The sequence below is a fragment of the Amphiura filiformis genome, chromosome 5 (genome assembly GCF_039555335.1).
Source record: "Amphiura filiformis chromosome 5, Afil_fr2py, whole genome shotgun sequence".
Taxonomy (NCBI): domain Eukaryota; kingdom Metazoa; phylum Echinodermata; class Ophiuroidea; order Amphilepidida; family Amphiuridae; genus Amphiura; species Amphiura filiformis.
This window is the reverse complement of record NC_092632.1, coordinates 65,779,940-65,797,079: the sequence shown is the minus strand read 5'-3', so window position 1 is coordinate 65,797,079 and position 17,140 is coordinate 65,779,940. Positions and strand designations below refer to the sequence as shown.

General features: G+C 37.8%; 1 protein-coding gene across 1 annotated transcript in view; it reads left to right on the top strand.

The window, feature by feature from the left end:
* Nucleotides 1-16,347, top strand: part of LOC140153572 (AP-3 complex subunit delta-1-like) — a 61,921-nt gene extending 45,574 nt beyond the window's left edge. The window contains 13 exon segments of the mRNA XM_072176354.1: nucleotides 3,055-3,156; nucleotides 3,159-3,217; nucleotides 3,923-4,002; nucleotides 5,003-5,177; nucleotides 6,733-6,930; nucleotides 7,813-7,929; nucleotides 8,791-8,937; nucleotides 9,874-9,921; nucleotides 11,097-11,234; nucleotides 12,898-13,029; nucleotides 13,378-13,463; nucleotides 15,214-15,421; nucleotides 16,083-16,347. Of these exon segments, the coding sequence (XP_072032455.1) occupies nucleotides 3,055-3,156; nucleotides 3,159-3,217; nucleotides 3,923-4,002; nucleotides 5,003-5,177; nucleotides 6,733-6,930; nucleotides 7,813-7,929; nucleotides 8,791-8,937; nucleotides 9,874-9,921; nucleotides 11,097-11,234; nucleotides 12,898-13,029; nucleotides 13,378-13,463; nucleotides 15,214-15,421; nucleotides 16,083-16,172 (1,580 nt within the window). The 3' untranslated portion in view covers nucleotides 16,173-16,347.
* The last annotated feature ends 793 nt before the right edge of the window (nucleotides 16,348-17,140 follow it).

The window sequence follows — 17,140 nt, the reverse complement described above, 5'->3', positions numbered from 1 at the left end:
ACATCTGGTTTGAGAATGTTGAATGACTGATTTATGCGTTTGGCTTTAATTTAAAACAAAAGGAACAAAAGAAAACTGAAACCAAAAAAAACTGACAAATACAATGAAAGTTATGTTATGAAAAGTACAGAGAAGTAAAAACTGAAATAAAAACTGCTTCATTGAAGAAACTCTTTGTTGCAGCTTGTTGGAATCTTTTTGCGCTTTGTATAGGCCAGTTTGTCACTTTTAAAACTGGACCTTTGTCTATTCAATTGCTTGTAACCTTTACTTCTTGCGGTCACATTGGATTCAATGTGGTGTCATAATGTACAGGATTAGATTAGATAGTGCATCTATTAAAAACACAAATTTAGTTTTGAAATTGTGATTATTTTTCCAAGTGTAAGGATACTTTATTGGCGCAGTATATGTGGAGCGTGTAGATCAACACATAGATGATATCATTTAGTTTCATTTTGGTTACATTTTGTATCTGTGCATCAGCACCTTTATTTTGCATACCTTGGAAATATTGTATATTTTCTTTGCCACCGAGTAGTGCCAAATAAAAACTGATAATTAATTTTTTGGTGTTTATTTATTTTCCTTTTGCACATCATAGAAGCTCTAGTGCAAGCAGCTTCCTAGAGCATGTCATTGTGTTTAGTACTTGCTTTGATAATTGCACATTATAATAGTATACAGGACTTGAATTGAGACTCACTAGGATCCAGAACATGCTCATCTATCAGGGCTCAGTTCTATAACCCCAATACATTTGCACATTCATTGAATGACCTTTGAAAATTTGAGTACAAAAACTCACACTCTGCAACTTGAGGTCAAATTTTGCATTATGATTGTTTTATTGAGGTTATTGAACAATGCCATTGGGATGAGGCCATTGTGGTTCATAGTGACTGCATGTGGGTGAACAGGGTCTGCACTCACTTTTCTATCACTCGTAACCACCTCAACTATGATACTATTTACTACAATATGCATGTCTAGGTATAATGCAACTGTATATACAATAATGTATAACATTATACAACAGGATAATATTTGATTAATTGACCTTTTCGGTAAATCCCATAAGCCTTTGCGATTAGACATGAGATGCAGTCATTTGATGTCACGCCGATGCGCCCACCATTTAGTAAACATCGCTACTGCACATGTCAAAGCCGTGAAGTGCGCGGTAATGATGTGCGCATCGGCATGACGTCAAATGACAACGTCGCAGGTCTACTCGCAAAGGCTTATGGGATTTACCGAAAAGGTCTATTAATGATTCAAAGCCCCACATTGAAGAATTCAGTTTCCGATATAGAAGAAATTAACTGTAATTTCCTACTTCTAAATTCTTTTACTCGGCTAATAGTTAGACATGTGTTGTTAAATCTGTTAGCTTCCAGAAAAGTGTTGTGAGAACCATATTCTTACGCATGAATTAGGCCAAAAAAATGTTTGGTTGCCCTCTACGACCGACAGCAATCTTTGGTCGGGTTTTTTATGCCTCCACCGGAGGTATTATGTTTCCTGGTTGTCCGTCCGTCCGTCCGTCCATCTGTCCGTCGTCCGTCCGAGCTTGCGGGTGCAATATCTCGGAACTGATAAGATGTACAGTGATGCAATTTGGTGGAGGGATGGTCATTGGCGGTCTTCAAATTCCAGTAGGTTTGGTTAGTGGGTCAAGGTCACCCAAGGTCATGTAGGGGTCATCTGAGGTCAAATTAGCAAAAAATGTCATATGGGCATGAACCTTGGTGGGTACTGTAAACATTTAGAACCAAATTTTTGAAGGTCATCCGGGTCATCCGGGGTCACCCAGGGTCATCTGAGGTCAAATAACTTAAAACTGTCGTATGGGCATGAACCTTGGTGGGTACTGTAAACATTTAGAACCAAATTTTTGAGGGTCATTTTGGGGTCATCTGGGGTCACCCAGGGGTCATCTGAGGTCAAATAACTTAAAAACTGTCATATGGGCATGAAACTTGGTGGGTACAGTCAACATTTAGAGTCAAATTTTTGGACGGTCTTTTGGGGGTCATCCGGGGTCACCCAGAGGTCATCTGAGGTCAAATAACTTAAAACTGTCATATGGGCATGAAACTTGGTGGGTACAGTCAACATTTAGAGACAAATTTTGGACGGTCTTTTTTGGGTCATCAGGGGTCACCCAGGGGTCATCTGAGGTCAAATAAATTAAAACTGTCGTATGGGCATGAAACTGGGTGGATACAGTCAACATTTAGAGTCAAATTTTTGGACGGTCATTTTGGGGTGATCCGGGGTCACCCAGGGGTCATCTGAGGTCAAATAACTTAAAACTGTCGTATGGGCATGAAACTTGGTGGGTACAGTCAACATATAAAGTTAAATTTTTGGAAGGTCATTTTGGCCTTACATTCCACTCAGATAGTATCAAAATACTTCGTTGCTTCTGGTATTAAAAATCAAACCATTTTGATGAAGACAAAATGGGTCAAGGATCTTTCATTTGTTACACTTTTTCTAAAAACCTAAACTCTCATCTACAGATGGCCAGTTCCTAGTGAAATTGCACCAGTTAAAATGATACGCGTCAAGGTGGAGGCATTGCGGCCGACGCTTTGCGTCGAGAACCGCGCAAGTCGAGAACCGCTCTAGTTTATTATTATTATTATTATTTTCAATCACTTTAGAAACCTTCAAACTTTTGACATTATCAAGGACATCTTAAATTTGTTATTCACTCAGTTTATTTATTAAATGCATGTGTGATTAAAAAGTATTTCTATTTAAATTCAGTCCCAAAACTTTTTATCGTAAAGTGTTCAAGCATTTGTCAATACTAGTCTTTTCAAAATGGAAGAAAATTGGAGGAAGAGTTCATGAAAAGAAGAAGGAAAAAAAAAGGATTGACCTACCGACCCTCCAAATTTTTGTCTTGGAAGGGCAACCAAACAATTTTTTTTGGCCTTAAGATGTATCACCCCCAGGCCCCAACTAATCAGAATAGTATCTTAATCAGTGTTTTACATTCTGGAAGTAACTTATTTGTGTGTGTTTGTCTTCAACCATTAGGTGTCAATGTGACGGACCAATACATGGAAGAACACAAGAGTAAGAAGGACAAGAAGCGTAGGAAGAAGCACAGGAAGGGCAAGAGAGGGCGATTCGCCGGAGTCGAGCGGACGACATTCCAGTGGCGCATAGAGTTGACATTGTTGGAGAAGAAATGCCAGAGGTGAGTTAAATTTTGTTATCACATGAAACGATTCAGTTTAAGGGCTCTGGTATGAGCGTTTGGACAGTATTTTTGTGGGACATGAGAGCACATCAGACATATCGAATAACATTCTGAATTCGAAGAATGTCCTTTGATTTTTTTAAATTTGTGATATAATATAAATTTTATGGCAAATGATTGAAAATTGATATTTTTGATATATAACTCTCTAAATTTAATGATATGTACTTAAAGTGTATGTAGTTGGGATGAAAAGCCGACAATCAATTGAAAATTGTGACCTTTCCCAAAAAGACGTAATTTATTTTTGTGTTTGGGGGAAAATGCATATTTTCAATCTTGGATCAGGGAGCGTTATGTATCATAAGGTAATGCTTTCAAAACATCGAATACCGTAAAATTCCGTCTACAAGCATATATATGCCTCTAAACAAGGTTTTTTTGACACAAGAGACAAGAGGCAGACACTCTCAACAAAAAACGTTATTTGGAGTTTGAACAACTATATTACTGATAAAGGCGGCTGTACAAACATGTATATTTGTAAGACCAATCTATTGCAATGTTTTTGAGAAGGGTATTGGCCTTTCATATCTTTCGTTAAAAAAAACCCTCGTTTAGAGGCATATATGCTTCTAGACGGAATTCTACGGTATTGATGCAAAGTCCACCAATGTATGTTTTGATGATTCCTTTGTGCAGGGTGCTGTACTGTCAGATCGGGACGATGATGACAGAGAAGATGATGATCCACATAAAGCATTGAATATTGACTTGGATAGGTGAGAAAAGACATTCTACAACTCATTTATTCGCTGGCGTAGTGCACGTTAGAATATGACCATTGCTAAGTCAGTGGGCTCATACCTTCCTTATTACGAACCACTGATTGAAATGATCGCAGCATAAAGCCTATGGCATATAATAATTTGGAACAGGTGTGTGAGCTCAGGCAACCATTGGTTACCAACGTGTACTACGTCAACGAATTCCCTTGAGCCAAATTAAAAAAACTCCCGTGTGCATTAGGTTATTCACCCGCATTAGTAAAAACAAATGTTTTGTTTTGTTTTTTTGTAGAAAAAGTGTAAAAAATACAATTGAAAGGTTTTGTCACATTTGAAAAAAATCTTAAGAAAAAAAAAATTAAAAGAAAATGAGTTTTTCAGAGTTAGAAAGCTTTGAGACAAACCTTTTTTTTAATTTGGCCTTAGATAGTAGGTGCACTTTAGCATCATTAGCAGCGCCAGGAATTTTTTCAGAGGGGCAAAGTGAATTTCAGGGGCAAAATTATCAAATTTTGCCCAAAATTGCTGCAGTTAGTGGACATTTTTGTAATTTTGGGTTTTAACTGTGGGCAAGAGTTCTGGGGGGGGGGGTCAAATGTCCCATTTGACCCCCTCCCTCCCCCCGGCGCTGCCACTGGACATAGTGAACGAGTGAATAAATGGAAGTATTATAATCAAAACAGTCAGCCTAGGGCACATAGAGGATCTGGTTTAAATAACTTCTCTGTCTCTGGCCCGAGGGAATGGAACAAACTCCCTAAAGCCATCAGAGAATCTCCATCAATTCCAGTTTTCAGGAAGAAACTGAAAACTCACCTTTTCAGTTAGCTTCTTTCTTGTTCCTTCTGTGTTTCTTTTTCCATTCTTTCTCTCCTTGTTCAGCGCTTTGATAAATTTTAAAGGCGCTTTATAAATATATTTATGTATGTATGTATGTATAATGAGAACAAAATGCTCTGATGATAAGTAAGTGTCATGAATTCTGCATCCACAGACCCTTGGGTGACGATGATAAACTACCAGTGATGGCTCATCGGCTGGTAATCGCCAATGAAAATGCAGGCAATCCACTACCTGAAGGTGTCCATGAAGAAGTGAAAGCCAAACACAAGCATCATCACAAGAAAGACAAAGGCAAGAAAGACAAGAAGGGCAAGAAGGACAAAAAGGTACATACAGGTGTCATCGTCAACACCATATTCTCAAAGGCCTATTCATTATTTGTGACCGCCCACGACAAAAACGCATGTAAAGTCGGCCCTGGTCAATTTTGTTTTCTTCCGTGTTTAGAAAATATATATCATGAGCTTTACAATGATATATCATTTGACTTCAAACGATATCCAGAAGCGGAGTTATGGTTTGTTAAACTTTGTATCTTCAGCAAAAGAGTACACTATTTCGGTGCTACATTATTTCTCTTTTTCCACATTGCTGGTATTAAATATCAAATGGTCATAATTGGCGGTCACTTCAAATCATCCCCAAGTCAACGAAGTTCAGGAATGTCCTCTCATTGTTAATTGTTGGTTAACCCACCACTTGAACAAGATTTAGCCAAAGCAAACAAAGACTAGAGCTATGTAGAAGCTTTTTATCCTCTTCAACAATAGGATTAATGATTGGTTTAAAAGGTGTCTGACTCTCACTAGCAAAATGAGAAACATGTCGCACCAACTTGAGGTGCATATGAATACAACCTTTATGCACATTTTGCACTGTAACTCAGAATACAATTTGCTGACTTTACGAGCGGTTTGTGGTGGACGGTCACATTTAACGATTTACTGAAACAGAATACTGTATAATTATTCGAAAATCAAGATTTTTACGCTTTTTTTTGAATAAGCATGGTGTGTTACTGTATTGGACGAATTGCACACATAACACGATGCAGAAGAAACCATACACACGCCTTACATTACGTACACACGCTAAGTACGCTATATGGACGTAACGCATATGTGACGTGTCATGTAAAAAGGAGACACTTTTGGGCAGGTTATCAATTTTGAGGTTTTTACATATTTTAAATATAGAGATATTTTGCTCCACAACGCCGTTTTCCCCAATGAAATTGGACATTCCTAAGCGAAGATATTGAGTTCGTAAGTTATGGTATTATAAAATTGGAAATTAAGATATCGGCCTTCAAAAATATTATTGCCAATGTTGAGAGTAGGAATTACCTTGAAAAATGTCTCAAAAAATACAAGATGCCAGTTATATTCTGGTCTGAAACTATCAGACAATATTTTAACATTAATAACATCACAAATTCGCAACAAACCTAAATTGTGAAAAATTCACCCCCGGGCAGATTTTTGGCTGTTTCTCCATTTACGATCCTGCCCAAAAGTGTCTCCTTTTGACATGACACGTCACATATATTCCAGCTTGGCCAAGAATTACTTCATTAACCTGTAGTATATATTTTTGAAAATGGAATAAAAAGGTTTGGGTCAGCAAGTTCTTTGGGTTGGTTGGGTTACATCAAACAATTTTGTATGAATGCCTAAGCTGCATTCAAGTTAAAGGCCGCTCCAAATATCTGGAAAACATATAAGTTATGAGCTGTGCAAAGTTTGGTGGTATAGAGGTGAACATTGACTTGATTATATTTTAAGCCTACTTAATTGGGTTGCCCTTGAAAGTTTGCCTGGTCAACTGGATGGGTCTATTGTTAACTATTGTTAACTATTGTTGTGACTTGCCCCCACACAGCATCACAAGAAGAAGGGTGGATCAGAAGAGGTTAAAGAGACGCAAGAGTCACCTGTGATTGTGATAGACCAGAATGAGTTAGATCTCATGCATGGTATGGAGGAAGAAGAAACCTCAGCAGCTGTCACCAATGGTGATGTGGTCCAAGACACTAAACCTGCAACTCAACAGAATAATGGCAATGATGAGGATGCAAAGGTAAGATCAGTGTAAACCTTTACCCCCTTCCCTCACCCAATTAAATGTTCGACAAAGCCATGTCGGCAGGTGGATGCGACCCAAGGTAATATTGGTGTTTATCTAGTCGACAGTGTTCACCTTGTCGGCAATCACAGGGAGATGGAAATCTTTGGCAAACCTTTACCCCCTTCCCTCCCCCCAATTAAATGTTAGACAATGTCGGCAGGCGGATGCGACCCAAAGGTAATAGTCGGCAGTCACGGGGAGAGGGAATCTTTAGTAAACCTTTACCCCTCCCTCCCCCAATTAAATGTTCTACAAAGCCATGTCGGCAGGTGGATGTGACCCTCCATCATTGAAAGATGGGGGTGGGTGGGGAAAGAGTGGGGTATGGGTCAGATTCAGTACTTCAAATATGTGGCCTCCCCCAATTAAATGTTCGACAAAGCCATGTCGGCATTTGGATGCGACCCTACAGCAGTGAAAGAGTGGGGTACAGGTCAGATTCAGTTCTTGAAATATGTGGCAAGACTGATTTCACTCACCTTCATGCTTTGATACAGCACACATTTGAATTACTTGGCAGGTGTGTCAACTATTATTTTCGAAAGAATATGCTCCTGCAATTTGCAGGTGTACAAACACAATGTCATGCCATAACAAATACATGGGTTATTTATTAATCAGTGAACAAGGCAAATGGGTATTTTGTGTATAAATGCAAACTGTATTTCAAACTTCCAAATGAAAAAAAGGACTAAGTTGTAGACCTTTGGGTTTGGCACCAAAATTTATGTAGGTAGAGTGTTTCATTATTAATAGCGCAATTTTGTTCGCTGTCAACAAAGCCTTGTTCATGGGCATTTTGTCACAATGTATTATCTCTTATTGTTTCATCAGATTGATGACTTGAGTTTCTGGTTATCTAAAGATGAGCCCGCATCATCACCACCACCAGCAGCTACCACATCACCAACAACTCCAAGTGCAGGTGATGAGGAACCAACTACACATGAGGTAACTAACCATATCATTCCAACAGCAGGCCTGCATATATATTGGGCTCTTATCTCGGTACAAAAAGATGAAGAAATGATAACAGGTGTGGGGAAAAGTTATTGGACCATTGTCCAAATAGGAATCAGAATTAATACAGTTAATATTGACCTCATCCTAGTCAACATTAGAACTGTCGGAGAATGATGACTTACGATTGCTTTCAGAGAAGAACGACTCCTTGCCCATTTCAAAGTTGGATAAAGTTTTGCTTCTATTGAACAGCTAGCAATGCATACTAATTTAATGTGTACTTGGCTATTCAATAGAAACAAAAATAATCAAAATGTTCGACTTCATCCAACTTTGAAAAAAAAAAATTTGCTTTTTATATATTATTGATATTATTCTCCGGTTTTCAACCTTGAATAAGAAGTAATTTAGGGCCTATAACTTGCTTTTTTGGACAAAATTTTCTTCTGAAAATCCATTTACATTTAAATGGCTCCCAGGCAAAAATAATCAAAATGTTCGACTTCATCCAACTTTGAAAAAAAAAACAATTGCTTTTTATATATTATTGATATTATTCTCCGGTTTTCAACCTTGAATAAGAAGTAATTTAGGGCCTATAACTTGCTTTTTTGGACAAAATTTTCTTCTGAAAATCCATTTACATTTAAATGGCTCCCAGGCATTTAAACGTTAAGTATTGACAGCCTTAGTCCTAGAAAAGGCTCCTGTGGGTTTTTAATGTTTAGAAGCCCATGAGCTTCTGCAGGGTTACACATGTACACATGCAAAACATCTGGCTAAATATCCCTAGTTAATGTCTTTTGGATTTCTCAGTGTAAATCTTTTTCATTTGCCGTGTATTTCCAGAAACACAAAAAGCATAAAAAAGACAAGAAGGCCAAAAAAGAAAAGAAGGAAAAGAAAAAGAAGCATCATCACAAAGAGGAAGTAGAAGAGAAGGAGAATGGCGAGGTGGACAAAATGGAAACGACGACACAAGAAGCAGACATACCAGTAAGTGGAAAGGATTAGTGGGTGCAAGGGTGTCTATGAAAGAGAGTAATATATAGCATTATGTGTTATTGTATGATAGTATCAGGGATCAAAAGTCGGGATAGGCGAATGAAATGACGTGACGAAACCGAAAGATGTAGCCTAGGTCTAGACAATAGGCGGCCATTTTGTTTCCTACATGATGTTATTCATGTGTCGTTATACTTTAGTACACAAATATATAAGTTCACAGGTTTACAATTTTTAAATTATAATTTAAGTATATGATATATTCTGTAGTAAATTGATCAAATGACGGTGATTATTCAGGTATTATATGCTTGATAGAATTAAACTGTCCGTGACCAGCTAGTATTCTCCTCCGCTGTCAGTGTGATTCCAGTCACTCCACATATCGTGTTGTGAAGGTGAAGGAGACTAAAGCTGTATTGACGAACATGCATGCGTTAAAAATGATGTAGCCTAGGCTAGGTCAAACAATGGCGTGATATGGTTCCCGACATTGCCCCATGAACTCTCACCCTCATGATAGTATTCCTGAAGGTGACTTTCCTTCAATAGAGGTTATCCACGTTACTCATGTATATCTTCTAACAAAAGGCGCTGGTTCCTGTAGTATTCATCATTCAAAGCAATTCAATGCTCGACCTCTGAGTTACTTACATGATTTTGGCGGGCTATTTTGAAACAGTCATGGTTGCACATGCAGGTACTTCTTTTGAAAATCCTAACAAGGTATAGCAGTCGCTGGTAAGATATGCAGCTTATAGAACACTGATAAACTATATTGCAAAATTTTAGACATTTACTTAATTTCAGGCTATTGTGATATTTTCCTATGTGAGATTTATGTCCATTGCAAACCCTCTCCAATTCCTGTATAATATTTACCTATGCATGTAAAATAATAATTCTGTCTATTTTACTTTCTTGCAGCCTATGTCCAGTTATAAACTGTTAGCAGAAAACAATTCCATTAAAATGGTGAGTTCAATTGTCCTCAAAAGGCAATTCCATTAGGCGATTCTATAAAGTCCATACTCCCCCTGTGGAAGATTTAGCTGAAGTCTTCCACAGAGGGATTATAAGTTTCAAATAGAATAGACTGTTGGGTAACTTTCATTTGAAATACTCACTCCAGTTGTGGAAGATATAGGTAAGGACAGTTGGATTATCCCTGACCAATTACATTTGAAAAATATACTCCCCCTTTGGAAGATATTTCCAAAATCTTCCACAGGGGTAGTATGGGTTTCAAAATGATTATCCCTGACCAATTACATTTGAAAAACGTACTCCCCCTTTGCCTCAAAAGGCTATTCCATTAGGCGATTCCATAAAGTCCATACTCCCCCTGTGGAAGATTTAGCTGAAGTCTTCCGCAGAGGGATTATAAGTTTCAAATAGAATAAGACTGTTGGGTAACTTTCATTTGAAATACTCACTCCAGTTGTGGAAGATATAGGTAAAGTCATAATACAGGGAGAGTATGGGTTTCAAAATGATTATCCCTGACCAATTACATTTGAAAAATATACTCCCCCTTTGGAAGATATTTCCAAAATCTTCCACAGGGGTAGTATGGATTTCAACTGGAATAGCCCATTATTTGCTATTCTCAACCTGTATCATGGGCAACCTACAGTGCAATATGATCTGCTTCTCTACCATGACAACCATTGTAACAAAACCAAAAGCGAGAATCCTGTTAGCTTCTCTGTCGTCTTAAAGACCCATTCAGTGACCCCAGCGCAAATGACAAATTTGGCAAAAAACGAAGAAAACGGCAGTACTGACAAAGTTGAAGCCCCATTCAAATACATGTTGCTAATTTAGATACTGTCAGTATCTAAATTACAGATTCGTGTAAAATGTCTTATTTTGTCTTAAATATACGGCTATCGGCTGAACCACTCGCAGGCTATGTTAGCACATCTATGATAATAACAAAGGTACCAAAATCTGAATTTTGATGATTTTTACGATCGTGCGGATGAGCAAATCACTGAATGGGCCTTTAATAAAGTTATTTAGCAATTTGTAATCATCAAAGGTAAAATGCTCTGTAAATTGTCAAAATACATCATTACATTCATGTCAGTTTTTGAATTGTTTCATCAGTTGTTCAAACTAAATTGTGATATCATTTCCTATTGCAGATGTACGAGACACGGGTAGATCCAAAGCATAGTCAGCAGGTGGTGATCTCGGTTATCTTTAGCAATCTGACTATCTCACATATTAAGTCACTAGATTTCAATGTACTCGATTCACTCAACACTAGATTAATTAGAGAGGTAAGTCAATGGTGGTTAAGTGTAATAGCTACCATGTGTAGCTGCCATTTGTAGATGGGTATAATATACTGTGTGTAAATTAGCAAATGTTCACAGGGCAGCTATTGCACTTGCCCACTTCTGGCACTGAGCAGTCAATGTATACTCTGGCCAGGCTAGCTAAACAGACATTAATTTTTGCCATACCAATCGAGGTGAGAATCCTGTTGTGAATGGCCAAGCACAAATCTCGCAAGCATCCCAGTGGAGACACTTGCAACAGTTCCCATTTGATTAACAAGGCAATAGTTAAATGTGCAGAACATTTGATTTATCATAAAAATGTGTCGGGAATTACTGAATCTGTGAATCTGACCAAAAGGGGCAATTAGGGAGCAATTATTGGCTTTTGCTCAGTTCTGTTGGGGTTTGAGCAGGGTGATCGCAACTTGACTAAACGCTGGCAAAGTTATGTAACAATCGGATTAACTACCATAGCAATAGGTGAAAACAATTTTTGAATATACCGTGCTGCACTGGTACGTTCACGTGGTACCTCTGCATTGAACCATATCATGCTGATCACTCGCACCTGTAAGATTAGTATCTTTGAAAAGACCGGTATAGTATTTAATCTATGATTGCAGACATACACAGATGATGAGTGCAACCTGCTTGTAGTGCAGCGCGATATATATTCAAAATTGTTTTCGCCTATTTATCTGATTTATTATGTCACTTCGCCAGTGCATAGTCTATAATACTAAGTCGCTCAACTTGATTCACCACTCAACACAAGATCATGAGTCCAAAGCATTATTTTACTACCAATCAAGTACAGAAAACCTTGTCCTGAATGAAACAGTTAATACTAACATGGTAGACAATGCTTTATGCATCTCAAAGTGGCTAATTGTTGCAGTATAGTCAGTCTTCACATATGTGACCCCTCAGCACAACTGAGCCCGGAAGTCGCCAATCATCATTTTTAAGATATTCAACCAAAATATTCTGCTTGAAATTAGCTTTAAAATGATGTATATCATGTCTATAGTACTTGACATTTAAAAAGTAAAAAAATCAATAAAACAGTCAATAAATCCTTTGTTTCTTATTGTTTATTGTTAAGTTCAATGGAGCATATCTCAATAGTGGCACTGGCGACATCCGGGCTCAGTTGTGCTGAGGGGTCACATATAGTAAAGCTTGAGTTGAGTAAACCATCTACTATAGTATGTACACTATTACAAATACAAATTGTGTTGTTTTGGCTGCTGTACTCTCTAGGAGCTAGGGAGTAGTTTGTTTTCCCTTTTTATTCCATCACATTTTCTTGACCAGGCATCTTATTCAGCCTAAATGTTTCTAGGTAAATGGCAGGAGTCACTTCATGCACTTGAGTGAAGATATGAAAGGCAAGCAATGTAATATAGGCCCTATTCGCTGTCGTAGTGCACGTTACAATATGGCCGTTGCTAGGTCAACTGGATCACGCTTTCTTTGCTACGAACCACTGATCGAAATGATCACAACACAAAGTCTATGGCATATCAAAATTCGGAACAGGTGTATGAGCCAAGGCTTGGAGCAGTAACCAATGGTTACTAACGTGCACTACGACAGCGAATATCTAGCTAGCAGTCTAGCACTAATATTTCTGTTTGTATATCTGATTTGATTGTAGGCTGATGATCATGGTGTGCAGGTGCCATTCCAATTACCACCAGGTGCCACCAATGAGGGACAATTTGCCTTTACTATTAACAGTATTGCCATGCCACAGAAACTGAGGGGCACATTAACATATATGACAAAGGTAAGTGCACTGCTAAATTCCCTTTTTTAAGAAAACAATAAACTTGTTGAGTTAATGTCCATATAGAGGTTGTTCATATGACATATTATACTACTCAAATGCATTCAACAAAAGCAAGATTGCAATCTACCGCGACAGTTCATCTCACACAAATAACAAATGCACTACGATCAAAAAGGTTGATGACAACATTTGATTGAATGGACTGTACTGCGCCATGATTGCCTTGAAGGACACCGGTTCAAATCCTTTGTTTGGAGCCAATCAATAATTTCACACACAAACCTCTATTGTCTCGTAGCAGATCGTTTGAATTCAATTTTGCCCATTTTGTATATTTTTCCCCAGGATGATGCTGGTTCTACAAGTGAAAAACTTGACTTCAAACTTCATCTTCCAGTTTCTTCCTATATGGTAGCCAAACCATGCTCAAGGTAGGTGGACATGTGACCTGTGTTTGTTATCAGCAGCACGTGTGGGAGTATGTGTAGCCGAGTGGATAAGGCGCCCGACTCATAATCCATAGGTTGCGAGTTTGAGCCCCGCTCGTGCCAACGTATTGTGTCCTTGGGCAAGGCACTTTATCCTCATTGCCTACTGGGTGATGGGGTTGGGTTGGATTGGATGTTTGTATAGTGGTTTGTTTCAATGTTGCAATATTGGCGCTGATTAAGCTGCTGTCTGCAAATGGCATTGTGTCTGTTTAGGTGTGTTTAATGTAGAATTCTAGCAATTTGACCTGCAGGTCACCATTAGAGTTTGAAATAAAACCTTCCTTCCTTATCAGTGTAATTTCAGATCCAGAACTGGGGTCCATTTCACTAAACTTTAGGAAGCTTCGTAAGTCTCAAAATCAATTGTAACTTACGACGTATCGTAAGTTCCATTTCACTAACATGGACTTACGATTGGTACCCTTTGTAAGTAATAGGGATTTACTGCAGGGACCCCTTAGTAGGCTCAGGCGATTGTTAAAAACAATTGATTTCGATTAATTGTTTTTTTAATCGATTATTTTCCATGTATTGAACATTTTTCGATAAAATCTAAATCTCGATATTTTGATTAATCTAAATATCTAAATCTAAATATCGCCTAAGCCTAAGCCTGCCCCTTAGTAAGGTTATGTCTAGTAAAAGGGTATTTGAATGGTTACAAAGGGTTAAAAGTTGAGTGAAATACACCCCAGAGAAGATAGCAATACAATGTTGGTATTCCAAATTAAGGGAAATGAGTCGGATGTCGCTAATATTTGATTGATAAATTGATGTAACTTTGCAAAGAAAAGCCATATCAACATGGGGTTTTCAGTTTCTGAACACACTAAACGTCCTCTTTAGAAACATATGTAAAACTCATTTTCGACCAGGGTCGACATGTGACTCATTCCCCTTGATCATGTCACATATGTGAGAGACATTCCTGAACACAGATGACCATGGAGACTGTTAGAGGTTTTCTGTGCAGTTCTAAGAAGTTTTCTGTTGATTATGTGTAACACTTTTTTTTTTTTTAAATACTACCTGTATTAGTTTGTTTTTCAAATGCCCCACCCCTAAAAAAGGTTTATTGGTAAAACTTGCACAGAAATTGAATACGGCATTTGTGCACCACAGGTGGTTTTGGAATTTATCTTCTTCAATAATATTTGAGATTATATGTCAAAAGGAGACACTTTTGGGCAGGATCGTAAATGGAGAAATAGCCAAAAATCTATCCGGGGGAGATTTTTTCACAATTTGGGTTTGTTGCGAATTTGTGATATATGTTGTTAATGTTTAAAATGTTGGCTGATAGTTTCAGACCGGAATATAACTGGCATCTTGTATTTTTTGAGACATTTTTCTAGGTAATTCCTACTCTCAACATTGTCAATAATATTTTTAAAGGCCGATATCTCAATTTCCAATTTTATAATGCCAAAACTTACAAACTCAATATCTTCGCTTAGGAATGTCCGATTTCATTGGGGAAAACAGCATTGTGGAGCAAAATATCTCTATATTCAAGATATGTAAAAACCTCAAAATTGATAACCTGCCCAAAAGTATCTCCTTTTGACATGACATGTCACATATGATCAGCTGGTGAGAGTAATGTAATAAGTGATTGAAGACCTTTGTTCATGCGATTTGCTCTTCAGTAGTACATTGTTATTATTATTTTGTTTTTCTCCTCTTCCAGCAATGAATATGCCGATTTACTCGGCAAAGGCGACCTGAACATCAAGAATACATGTACCATCCCAGGAGTGGAGCTAGAATTCTCCCACACTCTGGCCAGGACCTGTTTCTTTGCTCATATGGCACTAGTAGAAAGAGTAGACAATACAGCATCGTTATATAGTTGCTCGATACAAGGTCATCACGTATGTGTGCTCATCAAGGCTTTGGTAAGTACCGCAATGAAGCGTCCTCAATGCTCGCAAGACGTTATCTAGTCGCATTCATGATTTGATCGCAACTTGAAGGATTTTATGAATTAAATATGTAATATATCAAGGATTTTGATATGTAAACACTAATTGGAAACCTTTAACCATTTGTGACTTGATAATTGGTAACTGGGAACATGCTCTAGGATGTTAATCGGGTCAAGGACCTTTAACTGAGCACATGCAATTTAATTTTTGGATTCTCATAACATGTATCCACTGTTGTTATTACCAAAGTGGTAATAATTTGAAGTGGGAAGTATGTAAGCAGTAATGTGGTTGTAAACTGTTTGTATCATGTAAGGCGGTCATATAATGTTTCATGCAGCATGTAACAGGGTCACACAAAACATGTAAGGATGATACACCCCTCAAAGATATAACTTTCGATATTGTATGAGAATTTGACCCAGACTTAGTTCCTAATTAGGATAAGACTAACTTAAATATGAAATTCTTTTAAGCATGCTTCTTGACAAGTACACATGCCCCGGGAACACATGCACTATCCACCTCATCCGACCTTATTCAAAGTAACTGTAGTGTGTGCATTTAGAGACTGCAATATCTCTTAAACACTTGTTAACCATTGTTATTCGTTGTGTCTTTGCCATTGCAGGCCAACAACTGCCTTCAAGTGGACGGTAAGAGCACAGACTCCAACCTGTTATCGTACTTACTCGATGAGATAAAAGCCATCACAACGTGAGCCAGCCAACATCATCCATTCCTGTGTGTGGCCAGAGCTTAGAATATTAATGTCTGTTACATATATAAATATATATATTATATCATGTCTATAATATGTCAATAAGATTATTTGTTCATTGTTTTAAAGCAGTAGCTCAAACAGTATACAGGTCATAGGCGAAGAAAAGGGTATTCCAGAAATGTATTACTTCAAAAACAAAGCCAAAAATGCATTGCGGAATATCTTTGTCACAAGCTCTTGAAATGTTTCTTACAGCACTGCAGGATGTCTTTGACAAAATGAAATACCAGCAGTGTTCATGTCCATGTGGAAGTACTCCTGGCTTAGTTTTGGGCTACAAAATCCTGTATTTGGCAACACTACATTGTTGCTGAGGGCAACACTGCTTTCAGCCCAGCGTGTAAGATTCAGATTGCTCACTGGAAAGTAGAGACAATTGGAAAGTCGGGAGAAAATTAATATGCGACACTTCTGGTACCAGCAAGTTTGTTTTACCAAAAATGCATGCAGTTGTTGTTACAACTTGATGTATGGGGTATTTGACAACATTTTACTGTTAAGAACAAAGATTAGTGTTTGTAATCAGTGGATCAAAACAACAGAATAGTTCAAGTGGGTGTAAGTAGATGATATATCTCCATCAGTTTTACGCCTGTAGTAAACAAGATTCTGTTTATTACTGTGGAGTGTCATGCGCATGCTCACACTATTTGGTGTGATGTGACTTTAGTACTTAACCTCATGAGAACTACCTGCCGATAGGTCAAAATGAATATTGTGTCCAATTTTGAACCAATCAAGTTGGGTAGTAATAAGATCATCTGCAAATGCAAGTTTGACCATAAATAGTTATAAGCCCAGTAATAATTGGCAATTGAAATAAGCATTTCAAGTTATTAACCAATCAGAAATGCTGTTAGATAACCAGTAGTATTCAGGGGTTTAAGCCTAATGGATGCCCGTGG